At 33.7% G+C, this 16815-nt stretch overlaps 2 protein-coding genes across 2 annotated transcripts; one reads left to right on the top strand and one right to left on the bottom strand.

Moving 5' to 3' along the window:
- Positions 1-3831: 3831 nt before the first annotated feature.
- Positions 3832-7503, top strand: LOC132613544 (U-box domain-containing protein 4-like). The gene is made up of 2 exons (XM_060327606.1): positions 3832-5274; positions 6861-7503. Exons 1-2 carry the CDS (start codon positions 3994-3996, stop codon positions 6921-6923), a joined length of 1344 nt encoding a protein of 447 aa, XP_060183589.1. The 5' UTR covers positions 3832-3993; the 3' UTR covers positions 6924-7503.
- Positions 7504-12172: 4669 nt separating this feature from the next.
- LOC132614901 (heterogeneous nuclear ribonucleoprotein 1-like) lies at positions 12173-16458 on the bottom strand. The gene is made up of 4 exons (XM_060329459.1): positions 16128-16458; positions 15092-15314; positions 12962-14114; positions 12173-12536 (listed from the first exon to the last, which is right to left on the bottom strand). The coding sequence occupies exons 2-4, from the start codon at positions 15305-15307 to the stop codon at positions 12523-12525; spliced, it is 1383 nt and encodes a 460-aa protein (XP_060185442.1). The 5' UTR covers positions 15308-15314; positions 16128-16458; the 3' UTR covers positions 12173-12522.
- Between the last annotated feature and the right edge of the window lie 357 nt (positions 16459-16815).

Raw genomic sequence — 16815 nt, 5'->3', positions numbered from 1 at the left:
ATAACAAAGGCCCGTATATTTAATAAAAGCAAATCTAACTCATATTTGTAATGAAGTTAAATTTAATCCCAACTAAATGAAGAATAAGTTTGGACCATTTTACAAGTTTCAGAAGCAAACTTGAACATTTTACTCACTTAATAATAATACTACTCCTAAAAGGCATTCTTAAATACTAAAACTTCATACGTATATAAAAGATAAAGATAGAGAAAGCTTGGTATATATGCCAATAGTTGTCACCACGTGTCATAGAAGCTAGACCCCAAGTAGTCGCCACATTTGTCGTAAACAACCACATAGGAATCTTTCTACTGTCATTCCATTACGTAAAAGATGTAAAAAAGCACAGCTCATTCTTGAAGTCCACTTCAGTCTTCTCTCATTCGTCCATGTCAATTGAACCTTCACAGAAGGTTTGCATTTGGTAAAACAAGATTCCAATTAGAAAATATTGTCCCATTAAAACTTCACCAATTGTTGCCATGTGTCTTCGACTTAATCCTATACTTGAGCCACAAACAAAATTGTTTAAACTGTATTTTTATCTGAAAATTTGATGGAATTAGATGCCTTCAGAGAGAAAATGAAAGTGGTTCAACTTCTCCTAAGTAGTGATGAAATGGTAAATATCCTTCATCCTTAATTAAAGGATTTGAGTTTGAACTCTGAATATATAATATTTTTGTTAGAAGTGATCTAATATTAATCTAAATTTAATCAGACTCCACTACTGATATCAAATATGGGACACTGGGTGAAATATTTTTAATAAAATGTGACTCAAATTCTGACGGAAGGAACTTTATTTATGTTTTTAGAGTGACGGCAGGAACTTTCACCTCACCCACTAACAAACACATAGATAATGACACTTATCAGAGGCGGACTCAGGATTTTGAGTTCGGGGGTGCTGGATCCAGGAATTTTGAGTTCGGGGGTGCTCTATTAACTATTTATATCTGTTTCCTTTATATTTTCTATACAGTTATACACTCCGTAACTGAATTTAATGGGTGCCGGAGCACCCAAAAATTCTACATAGGTCCGCCCCTGACACTTATTAAGTAGTGATTTAGAAATCAAGCAATTTTTTTATCCTCTATATTTCTAAAAGTATTTTCTATTATGATTATTAAGATAATGTTGTTTAATTTTAAAAATAGAAAAGATCCTAAATTCAACAAAGGAGTATTATACTTTTCATACTAAATTTGAAATCTATTATTCATGCTTGTTTATGGGTAACTTTAAGCAAGAAAATAAATAACGCTAAGGGCATTTTTTATCCAGCAAATGAAAGGAGGGTTTTAGCCTAATTCAGTTTAGGCATATTTTAAGCCAAAAAATAACGTTAACGTCAATTTTGTTCTAATTGGTGAAGGAAGGTATTTTTTTTAGTCAAATTCAACAGGTTAGGAATATTTTTGGCTCATTTCTGTATATTTTTTAATTGGATAAAAATATTTTGAATTACTATTTTTATAGTTAAAAGTAAACCCTCAGTCCCAATTTATGTAACGACGTTTGACTGGGAAAAAATTTAAGAAATATAGATAGATTTTTAGAATTTGTAGTCTAAAATAAACTTTAGATATTTGTGTGGCTATTTAAGCGTAAAATGGGAAGTTCAAAATTAAATTGTTTTCTTTTTTGAACTAATTTATATATATAATAAAGCTAGACATATACAAGGTGATGTGACACCTCTTTATGGACAATATTTATATTTATCTTTTTTCTCTTTTTTTGCATTGTTTTGGTATTTTTCTACTTCAATATATTTAATACAATGGAGTAAATATGGAAAAGAAGTCTGGAAAAAAGAGTAATATGGAGAAAATGACTGATCCGTTCGATATGCCTAATAAAGCCCAGCAAATAAAGTGCGTCCGCTTTCTTAAACTGACCCACGTAGTATGCTACAATCACTTAATTATGATTTGCAATTATCTTTCTCCTCCTTTATTTGTCTTTTTTCATCCTTTATTTACTTCAAAAAATTTACCTTCATAACTCACCTATTAAATTTTTACTTTTAAAATAATATTCATAGCTCTCATGTTATTCAAGTTTTCATACTCATAACCCCTAAATATTTTTAAAAATTTAAGATACCTTACGGTGATCCTTCAATTTTATCTATATAAAAATTAATATTTTTCGTTTCATGAGACTCTACACAAGGTTATTCTCCATTTTCATTGCAAAATTATATTTATGCTTTTGTTTGACTTGAAGAAGAAGAAGAAGAAGGCTCTTGAATTGTGATAGGCTCGTGGGAGTGGATATTGACAGGAGCTTGGAAAATTATGTATTGATTTCATATTTTTCCTTCTATTTTTTAATGATTAAGGTCGTAATGATGTGTGCATAGTATTATTTTCTTCTTTATTTTTTTTCCTATATACCTCTATGATGCCTCCTAAGTTCAATTTTTATATGAATTTATGATTGTTGTAAGTCTGTAATTTCGTTTCGCTCAAATTAGTAACTTATGGTTTGAAGTATATTATTTTCTTCTTTATTTTTTTTCCCTATGTACCTCTATGATGCATCCTAAGTTTAATTTTTATATGAATTTATGATTGTTGTAAGTCTGTAATTTCGTTTCGTTCAAATTAGTAACTTATGGTTTGAAGTATAAAATTCATATTTTTTTGTTTCATGAGACTTTACCCATTATATTCATGCTTTAGTTTGACTTGAAGAAGCAGAAGCATCTTGAGAGTGGATATCGACAAGAGCTTGAAAATTTTATATTGATTGAGTATTTTTCCCTTCTTTCTAATGATTAAGGTCGTAATAATGTGAGTATTGTATTATTTTTTTCTTTATTTTTTTTCTACGTACCTCTATGATGCCTCTTAAGTTTAATTTTTATATGGATTCATGATTGTTGTAATTTTGTAGTCTCTTTTGGTTCAAATTAAAACTTTATGGTTGGAAGTCTGCTAACTACTAATTAAGTTTCAAAATTTATAATTGATTTCTTAGAAGGAATACATTTTAATGATTGAAATATGTACTCCATTTGGTGTTTGTTATGTTTAACTTTTTAGAACTACCAAAAATATGCGTCGCGTGAAAATTGATAAATATAAAAGCAACATGGAGTGAGAGAGAATAAAGTAATATTAAAATTCTATATACATGAAGAAGACCCATGTATGTTTTATTTAAAGTTTTTTTTTTTTTTTTAACTTTGAGAAATGATGTATGTATATAATTTATTTTAAAGTCGCCATAAATTGCAAGAATAAATATTGATCCAAAGAAAATGATTGTACATGTGAGTTCTTAGCGCTTTTTTGTCTATGGAATCAATTTTTACATCTGTGTATTAAACAGCCGAGTAGGTGTAATTTTCTTTTATCTTTTGTATTATTTTTTATGTAGGGAGAAACTCCCAATAAATATTTAAAAATCTTGACAGAAATTGCATATTAATTTTACAAATATTGTCCAATTATAAAAGCTGGGCCATCTGGAAGCTTTTGTGGATAACATATAACATGTAATATTGTTTTTTTTTTTTTTTTGGTTTAAACATGTAAATATTGCTTGAGGTATGAAAATTGTTACCATAGTAATATATAATATTTATGAAATTATTTGTGTCTTTTTAGAATATTTGTTTTTAGAAAGAAAAGAGAGTCACGTAGCCAGAACCAGGAACCGAGAATAATCGATAGAGAAATCTATTTAAGAAAAGTCACAAACAAACAAATGCTGTACTAGTAAAGTTACCAAAATAGTACAGTGCAGTGCAAGCTAATTTGGGAAAAAAAAGGAAGTAATAATAAAAAAAATAAAAAGCCACCAAATTAAGGAATCCACTCTATAAATCCACCATTTTCATCACTCTAATCAAGCTCTCTCAATTCCTTTTTCTCCTCAAATTCCACCATGAAAATTTCTTAAACCCATTAACAAAAGCACCCTTTTCACCAAATCTGAGAATTCTGTACTTTTTTGCTCAAGTTTCCAAACATGGTTCTTCTAGATAATTCTAATTCTCATGTTTCTTCTACTACCCACTACACCCAAACACGGCCTTATTACTATACTCCACCACAATCCTCCTCCAAAGTTTCAATTGGCCGGTCCATGCGAACTATCCGGTCTACTCTGTACCAAACCGACTACGAAAACTCCGGTCCAGTCTATGAGAAACTTACAGATTCCGTTGTCGATTTTAACCTTACCGAGCTCGCTAAAAAGCCGCCACCGGTTAATAAATCCTCTTCTGATGAAATAGATTTTCTGGAAACATCTCAAACTTTCAGTGATTTCTCGGCGTGTAGCAGTGATATTTCCGGGGAATTGAACCGTCTAGCTAACATACCAAATTATGATCCGGGTCGAACCTCCGAACCCGAAACGGAACCGGAGCCATGCATAGGGTTTCTACAAAGGGAAACGTTTTCAACGGAGATAATAGAGAGTATTGAGCCGGAGGATCTTCAACCGACAGTGAAACTCTGCGTTGACAGTTTATATTCACCGTCGGTGGCCGTGAAAAGATCGGCAGCGGAGAAGTTGAGGTTTTTAGCTAAAAATCGAGCTGATAATCGCGCTTTGATCGGCGAATCCGGTGCTATTTCAGCATTGTTACCGCTTCTCCGGTGCTCCGATCCGTTTACTCAAGAACACTCAGTAACGGCTCTTCTCAATCTGTCGCTCCACGAACCAAACAAAACTTTAATTACAAATTCCGGTGCCATAAAATCTCTGATCTATGTTTTAAAAACCGGCACTGAAACGTCTAAACAAAATGCTGCATGTGCGCTGCTAAGCTTAGCTTTGATAGATGAGAATAAACTGTCCATTGGTGCTTGTGGTGCTATTGCTCCATTGGTTGTACTATTAATAAACGGTACGAATCGGGGAAAAAAAGACGCATTAACAACGTTATACAAATTATGTACTGTGAGATTGAATAAAGAGCGGGCGGTGAGTGCCGGTGCTGTGAAGCCATTGGTGGGGTTAGTGTGTGAGGAGGGCACAGGGTTAGCTGAGAAGGCTATGGTGGTGTTAAGTAGCTTAACGGGGATCGAGATGGGGAAAGAAAGTATAGTAGAGGAAGGAGGAATAGCTGCACTTGTCGAAGTTATTGAAGATGGATCTGATAAAGGGAAGGAATTTGCTGTAATGACTCTTTTGCAGCTGTGTATTGATAGTGTAAGGAATAGAGGGCTTCTTGTTAGGGAAGGAGGAATTCCTCCTCTTGTTGCTTTGTCACAGACTGGAACTGCTAAAGCTCAGCATAAGGTGAGTTTCTTGTTTGATGCCATTGAAAGGAAAATTTGATCAATTGCTTGTGCTTATTGTTAGAGGAAATACTTGTGCTTATTGTTTACCATTAAAATTGAATTTTTATCAATTGATTGTCATAAAATCATATAGTATTTTTTTGTTTTTGTTATACTTGTTTGACATGAATGGAGCATGATGGATTTAAAGAAATAGAATAGCAGAATCTAATTAAACAAGAGCTTCTCAATAAAATTAGTGGCTTGAAGCCAAATTTTAATCAGCAGCCTTATATATAAGCATACATAAAAAAAATTAGTGTTAACTTTTTATTTCATTTTATAATTGTTGCCTTTTACTTCACATAAGAACATTAATATTTGTAATAGCAAGGATTAATTCAAGTTAATAAGATATTAGTCATGTATTTGAATACTTTACCTTGGATGTTGTTATAAAAAAAGTGTTTAATAATATGAAGATTTGAGTGGCTTAGTTCAAAGTTCTAAAATATTTCTCTTAAAAAGTACATAGTTTTTCTTTCTATCTTTTGTTATCTAAATTTTGTACTTCTTTTTACTATCTTCAATATTGTTTAAGAGAAAAAAAACTATCTTCAAAAGTTTGGGGGCCTAAAGTAAAGGCTTTACTAGCCTCACCCTTTAGCCACCCCGGCAACTAAATGATGCATACCATAAAGAGGAAATCTTGATCAATTACTAGTGCTTATTGTTTACCATAAAGATGGATCGTCTATCGTTATATTGCCATTGATCATTTGAAATTATATATAGTATTATGTGGGTATACTTGTTTGACATGAATGGAGCATGATGGATTTAAAGGAATAGCATAGCAGAATCCAACTAAACCGAGATTGATGCATAGTTGAGTAATTTTTTTGGATGGATAAAATGTATCCATTAAATCGCCGTTGATCTTTTTGAGTAATAGGTTGTATTTTGTGGGAATACTTGTTAGACATGAATAGAGTGGTAATGGATTCAGAGGAATTGTACATCCAAATCCTACTAGTAATTGAGATTGATGTGTAGTTGATTGATTGATTCAGGTCTACTTTTGGGATGGGAAAAATAGCAGTTTATTTGAATAATGGTACCAGTTTGTTAAATTAACTAGATAACTAATAATCTAATATTGAGATCAATCTTCAAATTTAAGTTGTGAACATTAGTAGTGAAATAAGTCAAGATTTTCACTTCTGCCCATAGTCATGTCACATTTAGTGTTCCCATTTTTGGGTGTAGATTTGGAAGATGAGCATGGAAAAGATGGAAAAAAACAAAAAGGAAATTTGTAGTTGCCATGCTTTTTAATGAATACTGCGTTTACTTGAATTTGGTACTGTCATATCTTGAAAATTAGTGCTTGTAATGATGTATAGATTTTGAATGCTAGTAGCAGTGTTGCTTTCAGTGACTGATGTATGATCTAGCGTATGCATTTTTGGTCCATGAAAATGGAACTTGTAGTTTTCAGATAGCTGTCTAGTTATGGAAAGATTTAGCCTTAATGGGGCTTTCAGATAGCTGTCTTTTTATGGAAAGATCTAATCTTAATGGGGCTTTCATTATTTTTGGCAGGCGGAAACATTACTCGCATACTTGAGGGAACCAAGACAAGAAGCTTCTACTTCAACTCCTTAGAGAGAGGTAGCTTAGATGGTCTTCATCATTGGATATTTTTCTGTTTATAGGAAGTTGTTTGAAGAGTTTGTACAGAGTGGTTGATAAATTTAGGAGTTCATGATACGTTTCAGGTAATCAAAAAAATAAATCTGAAGTTAGTTTAAGGAAACTGACCTATATTTAGGTAAATGTTTTACTAGGTATTATAGGGAAGCTGGGCACGGGTTGAATTATTATCTGTTGTTTGGTACAACAACATACCCGGTGTAATCCCACAAGTGGGGTCTGGGGGGAGTGGAGTGTACGTAGACCTTACCCCTACCTTGGGAGGTAGAGAGGCTGTTTCCAATAGTTATTTTTTGTTTGGTAAGAATTTGAAAATGATCCCTTAGTTTTGTTTGGGTGGTCCAAATTCTGCTGAAAGGGTTACTACTTTTCTGATTCTTAGTGTGTAAAAAAGCAACTATTTCAGTATGCTTGAGTCTTTTTTGGTTCTCGAACAAGATTATATGGTAGTTTTGATTTTATGACTGTAAACATATTTGTCCAGTAATGAGATATTTTCTTGATTTTATGGCTGAAATATGTCAAGCTTAAATGCTCGGTCCAAGGTTTGGTTGTTGGCATTTTTACAGCTATTAAATTTGTGTCTCCATCTATACAACTAGAGACCATCAGATGTCTGTCTTTCCCTCTTGGTGTGAATTCAAAGTGCAGCAGCCCCACCTCTCCATCTTAGCATCATTTGTAGCATTTTATTCCTAATATGTACTTGTAATTATTTCATATTTGTCTATATACTATTACATTGTGACTTTTTAGCTGGCAGAGTGCTTAAGATTTAGTCAATTGAGATGTGTTCAAGATATGCTTTAAATGAGTTGGTTAGCCACACCATGTGGTCCTCCAAACCCTTTTTGTTTTATAGTATTGAGCTTGTGACTGCTACCTCTCAATCTCATCATCACCGGTATTGGTAACTCTATTCACCAAGGTGAAATGCCATGAATAGATGGATTCCGTCATTCATCATAATGAAACCATCCAGCAACTGGCGGTAACTCATAGCGATAATTCATCAATAGCATAAAAACTTGGAACTGGATGAGGGGAAGAGCTGAGAATAGGCCTAGCCAATTTCATTATGGCGTTCTCTTCTTGATAACCAGATAATGATAGACAAACAATCATACCAAAAGAAAGGCAAAGGAGGAACCTACAGGTGAGAAGAAATCACCTAGTACTTGTGTTGCTGGACTCTTGACATAGCGGCTAGTACTAGGATTTGAATCTGAAAACTCACGGTTCTTCTCCCACTTCATTGGCCGCAAAGTCACCCCTTGGGTATATGGTCCTTCAAAATTTGGCCCCTCTTATGCATTAGTTGGATGATCCAACATTTAATTCCAAATACTATTGGCTCACATTTGTTAAATTCAGGTGATAATGAAGTTGTTTTTCTTACTGTGGAATACTAGTTCCTGGCATGATAGGTTTGATAAAGTTTCCGACTCATTAATCATTCAGTAGTACAAAGACAGCGTTGTGACGGTTGACATTTAATTGCTCTCCACTTTCTTATGGACCAAATGAGAGCACTGCATTTGCTCAAAGGCATGGTAGGGTCATTAGAATTATTACTTCTTGTTGTAAAGGGTATTGGGGTTGCTGTTGCTTGGTCCTACCAGGGCCGGCTTTGTAGCCTGTGTGCAAAAATGGGTAAACAGTGTGGGCTCTTTTGTTTTTTTTTTTTTTTTAAATGATGGTGGTGTCGCGGCCAAGTTGTGATGTCCTCTATTGTATCAACGGGTACCTATCATGTATCACAAGCACCGGTCGGTAACTTTACCCACTAAAATTTAGACAGATGAGAAGAAATCACGTAATATTTTATGCCTTCTTTAAAATTTGAACCTATTATGATTCTCCTCCCACATATCCTTGGGTGCATGTGAGTGGTGTAGTCTTACTGTTACAAATTACAATTGGCTTTTATGTTGTTTGGATAAAGAATTATAATTGTTTGGGTAGAGTTATGTTATCATATATTTGTGTTGGTGGGAGATAATAGATATTCAGTAGAATAGTTGAGATGCGTGTAAGCTGGCTGGCTCGAATACCATCATTAGGTAAGAAATTGTAATTATTGGTTTTTATATTTTTTTATTATTTTCAGACGAATGTTTGACATAGTGTATGTATTCATATTCTTTTTATAAAGTGTATGTAAACATATAAATTGTATATGATGATATTTGTAGCCACCAACAATACAACAAATTACTCCGTCCGTTTCAATTTATATGACACTCTTACCTTTTAAGTCAGTTTCAAAAAGAATAATACCCTGCCAAGATCTCTTTGTTAGTTGGGGGAAGATACCGCATGAATCGGATTTTTTGAGGAACGTATCGAGAGAATTAAACTTTCTATTTACTTTTAATGGGATAATTTATAACCACACAAATATTATGATTTATTTTAGGTCACAAGCTTCAAAAAATTTCATTTCATTCTTAAATTTCATTACTAGTTAAACACCTTCGTATAAATGGGGCAGAGAAAGCACCTTATTTGTTGTAACATGTGGTCTTGTTTCTATGTGTACATTTGACAGATAAAAGAAAAAGATAAGACGGCATTAGTTGTCACCACAAGTTGTATCATTTGTCTTCTTGTTTGGATGGGCCAATTTCCCTTTCTATTTCAGTTTTCTAGCAATCTTTGAGAAAACTATTGCAGTTGGTGTGATAGTCCACTTGTGTTAGTTTACATTATACATGTTTCTTGGTTCTATAATTTTCTTTGTGTCACCCTTTATCTAAATAATTCTCTATGTCGTGTATATATAGATTCATAATTACAAATGATGAAATTGATATATATCCAACAAATTTTAATTGGGACAGATTTGATCAAACAAACATCCATGAACGCCAAGATTTTTCCTCAGTTGACAGCACCAACTGTAGAGGTTGGAGGCGTTTATTATTTTATGTTGCCAAAATTCTGTATATTTTGGAATAAGTATATGCAATTATATATTGTGTGATAACTCCATCAACCAATTAGATAATGTGTGATAACTCCATCAATCAACTATCAGCAAGAGCACTGATTTACATTGTCATTTTTGTTCATAACATGTCATGATTATATCTTACATAAGAATGATGGATCCGGCTCCTTCCTATTTCTCTTCTCTTCATTTTTTCCAAATTCTAACTTAGATTAGGGACACATGCCACAGGTTAAATTAGTGGCTAAGAATTAATTTACTAAAACAAAGTCCTAACTATGATTTAGTTAATTAATAACTTGTCCATCAATAAATATATTAAAACTCTTCCCTTTCTTCCTAAATTTTTCCCACATCCGTATCAGTGATCTTCCATTTTTACTTGACTTCATAATTCACAATTTAATCATTTGATTGCATTTTTTCTTTGGAACTTTCCCTTTAAAATTAGATATCTCAGGGATATGACACTTCAATATTTTTAATAACTAGGTGTCTTAATTATAAGAAAACTATGATTATCTTTCACATATATTCTTGTTAAATCTATGATTTAAATGTTTGTAATAATTCATCACTAACTTTAGCAACTCAGATTTTATCAACCTCTTGGCTACACAATAGTCTTCCTTTTGTATAGTTTCAATTTGAGGCTCTAACCAGAAAAGTATCCAGAATGGCAAAATGATTCTGCTCACTCCATGAATTTATCTAAAACGACAACTTAACATGTTTTCTTAAATAGCTCACAAAGTTTAAATGACATCCTAAAGTTGCAAAATCGAAAAAAGAAAAACAAATTGGATGATAAAGTTTAAGTTATTAATTCAAGAAAAAATGGAAGATCACTGATACGGATGTAGGAAAAAAAAATAGGAAGAGAGAGAAGAGTTTTAATATATTTATTTATGGATAAGTTATTAATTATCTAAATTATGGTTAGAGCTTTGTTTTAGTCAATTAAATCTTAGTCATTGATTTTAACTTATGCTATGTGTCCCTAATCTAAGCTAGAACTTAGGGAAAATGGAGAGGAGCCCAATCCAAGAATGAAACATATTTTTTATCTTTCTTTAGATAACAAACTGGCGAGTCCAGACTTTAGTTCCTGAACTAGATTCATTCAACAGGATTCGAATTACTTTATCGAAAATATTAAATAAAAAACAAAATTTTGTTGCTTCTTCTTTCCCACGCAATCGAACAAAACTAGACCGAGTTCATGTAAGAATAGTGTCCATTGACCACTTTTTGACCTTGTTTCTTGGAGTAGTCATTGTCCATTTGTCCTGGAGTTTTACTTGTAGAATTTGGAACTCCAATATTATAGCTATTTCTCAATTTATGCATTTAGAAGGCTCAAATCCACTACCTGTAATTAAGGGTGGAGGGATCACATCACATCCAATGGTTGGATGTAAGGGAATTTCTAGTACATGGTGAAGTTCATACCGTATAGTCGGAGAAAACCTATTCACACCTGATATTTATCTCGAATTAATATATAAATACATGATGTGTTTTCTACTTATACTTTTATCACTTAATTATAGTTAATTAATATGCATTTTCACCTTAATTTTTCATCAAACTATATTAAATAAATATAGTTTGATGTAAACATGGTAGGGGCAAATTTTTTCCTCAATATTCTTGCCATTCTTCACCTTTGGATACAATTTTTTACATGACCTTTGTGGAGGAAGCCTTTTGCTTTACATATGCTTGCCCTGCCTTTCAAGTTTCCTACAAGGGACTACACCCATTTATTCTATGATTTGTATTGCTTTTTCTTATTATTTAAGTTTTACATTAATATTGTAAAAAAATGTACCTTAAATTTGTACCAAAGTTAAATTGAATATGAATGAACCAAAATTCACTAAACGAGAGCTAGTTAGGAATTGAATGTATTTCCCTTTTCCAATTTATGTGACTGTGATGTGTAGCTTATGCAGTTCCACTATTCTTCCAACCAGCAACTCAGATGAGAACGAAACGAAAATGAGAAGTTTAAAGTTAATTGACCCGCACAGAGTTATGATTCGGTAATAGAATATTAGCACAAGAGTGTGAAAGAATTTGAACACTTCCGTTGATCATTCGTTTACAAGTTCACCAAGAAACTGAAAAGTTTATCGAATTTGCAAGCAACAGAGCCAGAAAGGGAAAGATAACAACTCAACAACATCCAGAAAGTTTGTTGGACACCCCAGTAGAGAACGTAGAAAAGAAGAAAAGAATACCAACAAGAAAATCAACATTTCTTTCAGTCTCATTGTTTCACCCGATATGTATCTTAAAATTATCGTAAGTATATTCCGCTATCCCACTTTACATCTCAATCAAATGCCAAACGTAGAAAAGAAAGAAAGAAAATGAGGACCTATAGTAAAGGAACACTATGTTCAAACCTTAAACATTTGTCTAGATAAGTTCTATAGTAGGTACTGAATTAGCTCTAAGTGAACGTGTACTTTAGCTTGGAGTATTTCCCCAAAAGGAATTTGAGTAATCCACAATCTATGACTTTAGTCATGCTATATTTTTCCATCTACATTAAACTTCTGATATCCAGTCTTCCATACAGTTATCTTCCTAGGCAGCAATACCTGAAGAAAATATAAAAGAGAATATATAAGTAATGTATGAAGGACGAAAACAAAGCAAATTTATAGCATGGAACATTGTGGTCTTTGTTCTTGGCTAAAGTTTAGTTTCCTAGTACACTGATTTGCTTGGATCCTTCAAAAAGGCTGACAAGTGTGTGTCGGATCCTCCAAAAAGTTATTTATTTTTGGAGGATAGGCACAAGTGTGGTGGCGTTTTTTGGAGGATCGGAGCAACATAGAGTACAGACTGAGCCTAGAAATGGGAGCAATATTTACGCAAAATCAGCAACAATAACATTTGGCTTCCAGCTAATGCTTAAAACATTCCTGGCATATCGGCTTAACCAGTTTTTGTGCATTAAAAGTTATATAAAAAACTATTCAATAGAATGACATGAAGAAAAAAGAAAAAAGAATACTTTTACCTCTAGTTGATCTATTTGTAACACCATAATCACCACCATAGCTGAGTGGGTCTGCACTTCCGAGTCCATAACTAAGAGCTCCGGAACTGTCTAGCTCTGGAGACGATGCGCGCCAATTAGTAGAATCCTCATAAATCGACCCACTTAACGTTCCAAAAATATCCCCAAAAGCCTTTGCTTGAACACCCTGTGTTGGGGCATACGATGATTTAGCATTAGCATTGCTTCTTCCATTTTGTCCATACCCTGCCCCACCTGCAAATCCGTTCTCTTCATCAACAAAAGAACCATTACGTCCACCTTGGCCAGAAATAAGAGACGAGCCCCATATTGTTCCAAGACCTCCAAAAGCACCAGATAGTCCTGTATTCCCGCTTCCAGAACCAACAAACACGCTAGTGTTTGCATAATCCGTCCCATAATAAATACTTTCATTGTCCCACTTGTTCTGACCTGTTGAATTCAACATAGAACCATTTCCAACTCTTCCAGGGGCATACCCAATAGGAACGTTGTATTTGTTTGAATTCTCATGGTGAAAGGAATTTAAGTTGCGTCTGTAACCAATAACAGAACTGAATTTTCCATTTTCCCCATAGTTTGAGTTCAATCTTGAGTCTATTTCTGTTCCCATATTGTAGTCAGCCGGATTCAACAAAGAATATCCATTGCGACCAACGGGAATACTTTCCATTCCGATTCCATAGCTTCCCATCAAGCTCGGATTGTAACCTTGAGCATATGTATTAAGGAAATTATTTACCCTATTCATACCATGGTTATATCTACCTACTAATTGGTTTTGTGTTGATCTGGGCGACAACTCTTTTGGAACAGCTCGTTTGACCTCGACCCTTTTACCATTGAGTTCATGAAATGTTTTGTAAAGTACCGTATCAACTGCCTCCTCTGAGTCATAAGTGATGAATCCAAAACCTCTTGGCCTTTGTGTGTTATGGTCATACATGACCACGACATCTATGATTGTTCCGAATTGGTCAAAATAATTCTTGAAGTCACTCTCGGTGACCGAGGACGCCAAACCTCCGACAAAAATCTTTTTGGTGCGGGAAGGACCGGGAGAACCCTGTATGCTTCCGTTGGTTTTATTAACATGTTGATCGTCCCTTGGAACAGCTTTTTTTGCCTCTACCTGTTTATAAAAGAGAATAATCAACAAAGTGTACATTCGTTTCTGAAAGACTTCGTGTTATATCTGACTTTACTTAAAAGAATACACATTGTTTTGCTGAGCATACAATTACAGTTAAACTTCTCTATAACAACGTCATTTGTTCCGATATTTTTTGGCTGCTGTAGCGAAATGTTGTTATAAAGAACATATAATATAACATAATATGAAAGATCGGTTCCACAGAACACATGGTTGTTATAGTGAAATGTTGTTATATAGTGTTATAGAGAGGTCTGATTACAACAACAACATACCCAATATAATCCCACTAGGTGGGGTCTGGGGAGGGTATAGTGTACGCAGACCTTACCCGTACCTTGGGAGGTAGGGAGGTATAGAGAGGTCTGATTGTACTTATTTATTTGGGTTTCCTTACTTTTCTATAGACATATATAGAGTTTTCTGGTTAAGGGGTTACAAAGTCTAGACCATTGAAAGATCATTTACGATAACTAGCCTAAATCGGCAAAGCTAATTCTGCTTAGTTGAGCATAGAATTCGATCCATATTTCCAAGTAATAATTACTACATCCTTTTCATCTCATGCAACACGTTCACTTTCTAATATTCACTCTTTTATATAGATCATCTAAGGCTAGTTGACCAATGGTGCTATAAACAGATTCACTAATGTAATACTAATACTAATCAGACCGAAAATCGATTTCCTCGGTGAAGTGATGCAGTATGCCAATATAATACATATGTCCAACACATGAAACTGTGTAAATCTCATGAAAGTGCATTTCCGATGTAAATTATGGTAATCATAAGCAGTTATAACTCTTCTTAGAAAACAACAATTAGCATTCTTACTGATAAGTATCTCACAGGGAAAAAATATGACAAAACATTTCAATAAAAATGCTAAAAAGAACACCATATAGGATTTAATCGAAAAATTACTAAGTGCAGAAATTACTAAGGTTACTTACAGTTCTACCATTAATCATGTGTTTTTCTTTAACAACTCTTTCAGCAGTGGAAGGGTCTGCAAAGACAACAAAGCCAAAACCACGTGCACGGCCAGTGGTCCGATCTCTCATGATCACAGCTTCGACTACATCGCCAAAAGCTTGAAAATATTCTCTGAGCCTATCATCATTTGTGTCCCTGGAAATCCCTCCAACAAATACTTTGCCAGACTCCATTTGCACTCTGCAGATAACATTATGAAATCATCGATCCGATAATAAACCAAAACATAATTGTGAATTGATTTGAGTTAGCAAAAGACCCTCCTCCAACTATAATTCAAATCATTCACTTGACCTAAGCAAAAGGCTTAACTGAGGATCTAAAAAAAGAACCAGAAAGTTGGATTTCTAGAATCACTTTGCATAAAGTTCAACTTCAGCATTTTTAATGAACTTCTCAACCCAGAATTCAATGCTTCATCAATGAAACAACTCAATATGAAATATCCAAACTGAGGATCTTTACAGAAATAGCAGGCCGGATTCACTTTACAGAAATAGCAGGCCGGATTCACTGTTTACTTTTTCTAGCCGGTATACATAGATATACTGATTATACACGGTTATACACATGTTATACATGAATTATGCATATATATACATCCGCCGGCTATTTTTAGTTTAAGCAGTTGAGTGAGTTGGGCGAGCGGCTGTTCTTCTGAAAAAGCATTGCACATCTCAAACAAAAGAAACTACCAAGAACCTGGAGATTACCTTACTCAATCAAAGAATATACAATCTGCAATTCAACTAGAGTTCTTTAATCATCAACAGATCAAAATTCAACATACCCACAAACCAGAATTCTTGAAAAAAGTCATAAAGACTGAAACTTTGACTTGAAACATCCAAAAAAAATACACATATGTAAAAGCAGACAGACCCCACAAACTAGAATTCTGAAAAAAAAAAAACATAAAGATTAAAGATTGAATCTTTAACATGAAACATAAGAAACCATATCAATACATAAAACATAAGAGGTAAAATTTACCAAAATATGAAGGTCCAGATGAAAAAAAAGATTGAATTCAAGATCTGCTAGAGAGGCATAAGGCAAAAATAAGCCTTTTTTACTCTCTATTATTTGCTTCTTCCCAAATTTAAGTTTTTGGTCCAAATTGTTGGAGTTGTTATAAATGGAGAGAGATGAAGGTAAGAGAAAAAAAGAGTGTGGTGTGAAGAAAACTGATTCACAATCTGAAATGGCTAAAATTTATATGTATATATATATGTACAAGTTGCATATAACTAACTACAACTACATGTTTGTATAGTAGTATTATATTGTGAATGACACAGGTTGTTTGGCTATCCTAAATGTAGAAGCTGGTAAGAGGGTGGAAGATGGTGACTTCTGATTTTATTGTATAGTATTTTTTACAAACAAATACTATTATATATAAAATAGGCATAATATCCTCAAACTTGGCTTCAGCCGGCAAGTATGTCCTTCAGCTTTGGGTGTGCTTCAAGTAGATACCTCATTTTGTATAAAGTTGAACACGCAAATACAAATGGGGACATGACACATAAATTTTGGAGGTGTCTAGATGATCATTTTGTAAGTTGGAGTGTTCAACTTACACAGCGGGGCAAGTTGAGGTGCCTACTTCTGCACAACCAAAATTGTAGGCATATTTGCCAATTAAAGCCAAATTTGAGTGCATGTTTATGTATCA

Source organism: Lycium barbarum, chromosome 10, assembly GCF_019175385.1.
Source record: "Lycium barbarum isolate Lr01 chromosome 10, ASM1917538v2, whole genome shotgun sequence".
Classification (NCBI taxonomy): Eukaryota; Viridiplantae; Streptophyta; class Magnoliopsida; order Solanales; family Solanaceae; genus Lycium; species Lycium barbarum.
This window is presented reverse-complemented; position numbering and strand designations above follow the sequence as displayed.

Bases quoted from the DNA above. Each gene is read 5' to 3' on its own strand.
- LOC132613544 (XM_060327606.1), top strand. From the start codon at position 3,994: ATGGTTCTTCTAGATAATTCTAATTCTCATGTTTCTTCTACTACCCAC. The intron at 5,275-6,860 runs GTGAGTTTCTTG...TATTTTTGGCAG, and splicing joins CTGCTAAAGCTCAGCATAAG to GCGGAAACATTACTCGCATA.
- LOC132614901 (XM_060329459.1), bottom strand. From the start codon at position 15,307: ATGGAGTCTGGCAAAGTATTTGTTGGAGGGATTTCCAGGGACACAAAT. The intron at 14,115-15,091 runs GTAAGTAACCTT...TTTTATAAACAG, and splicing joins ACATGATTAATGGTAGAACT to GTAGAGGCAAAAAAAGCTGT.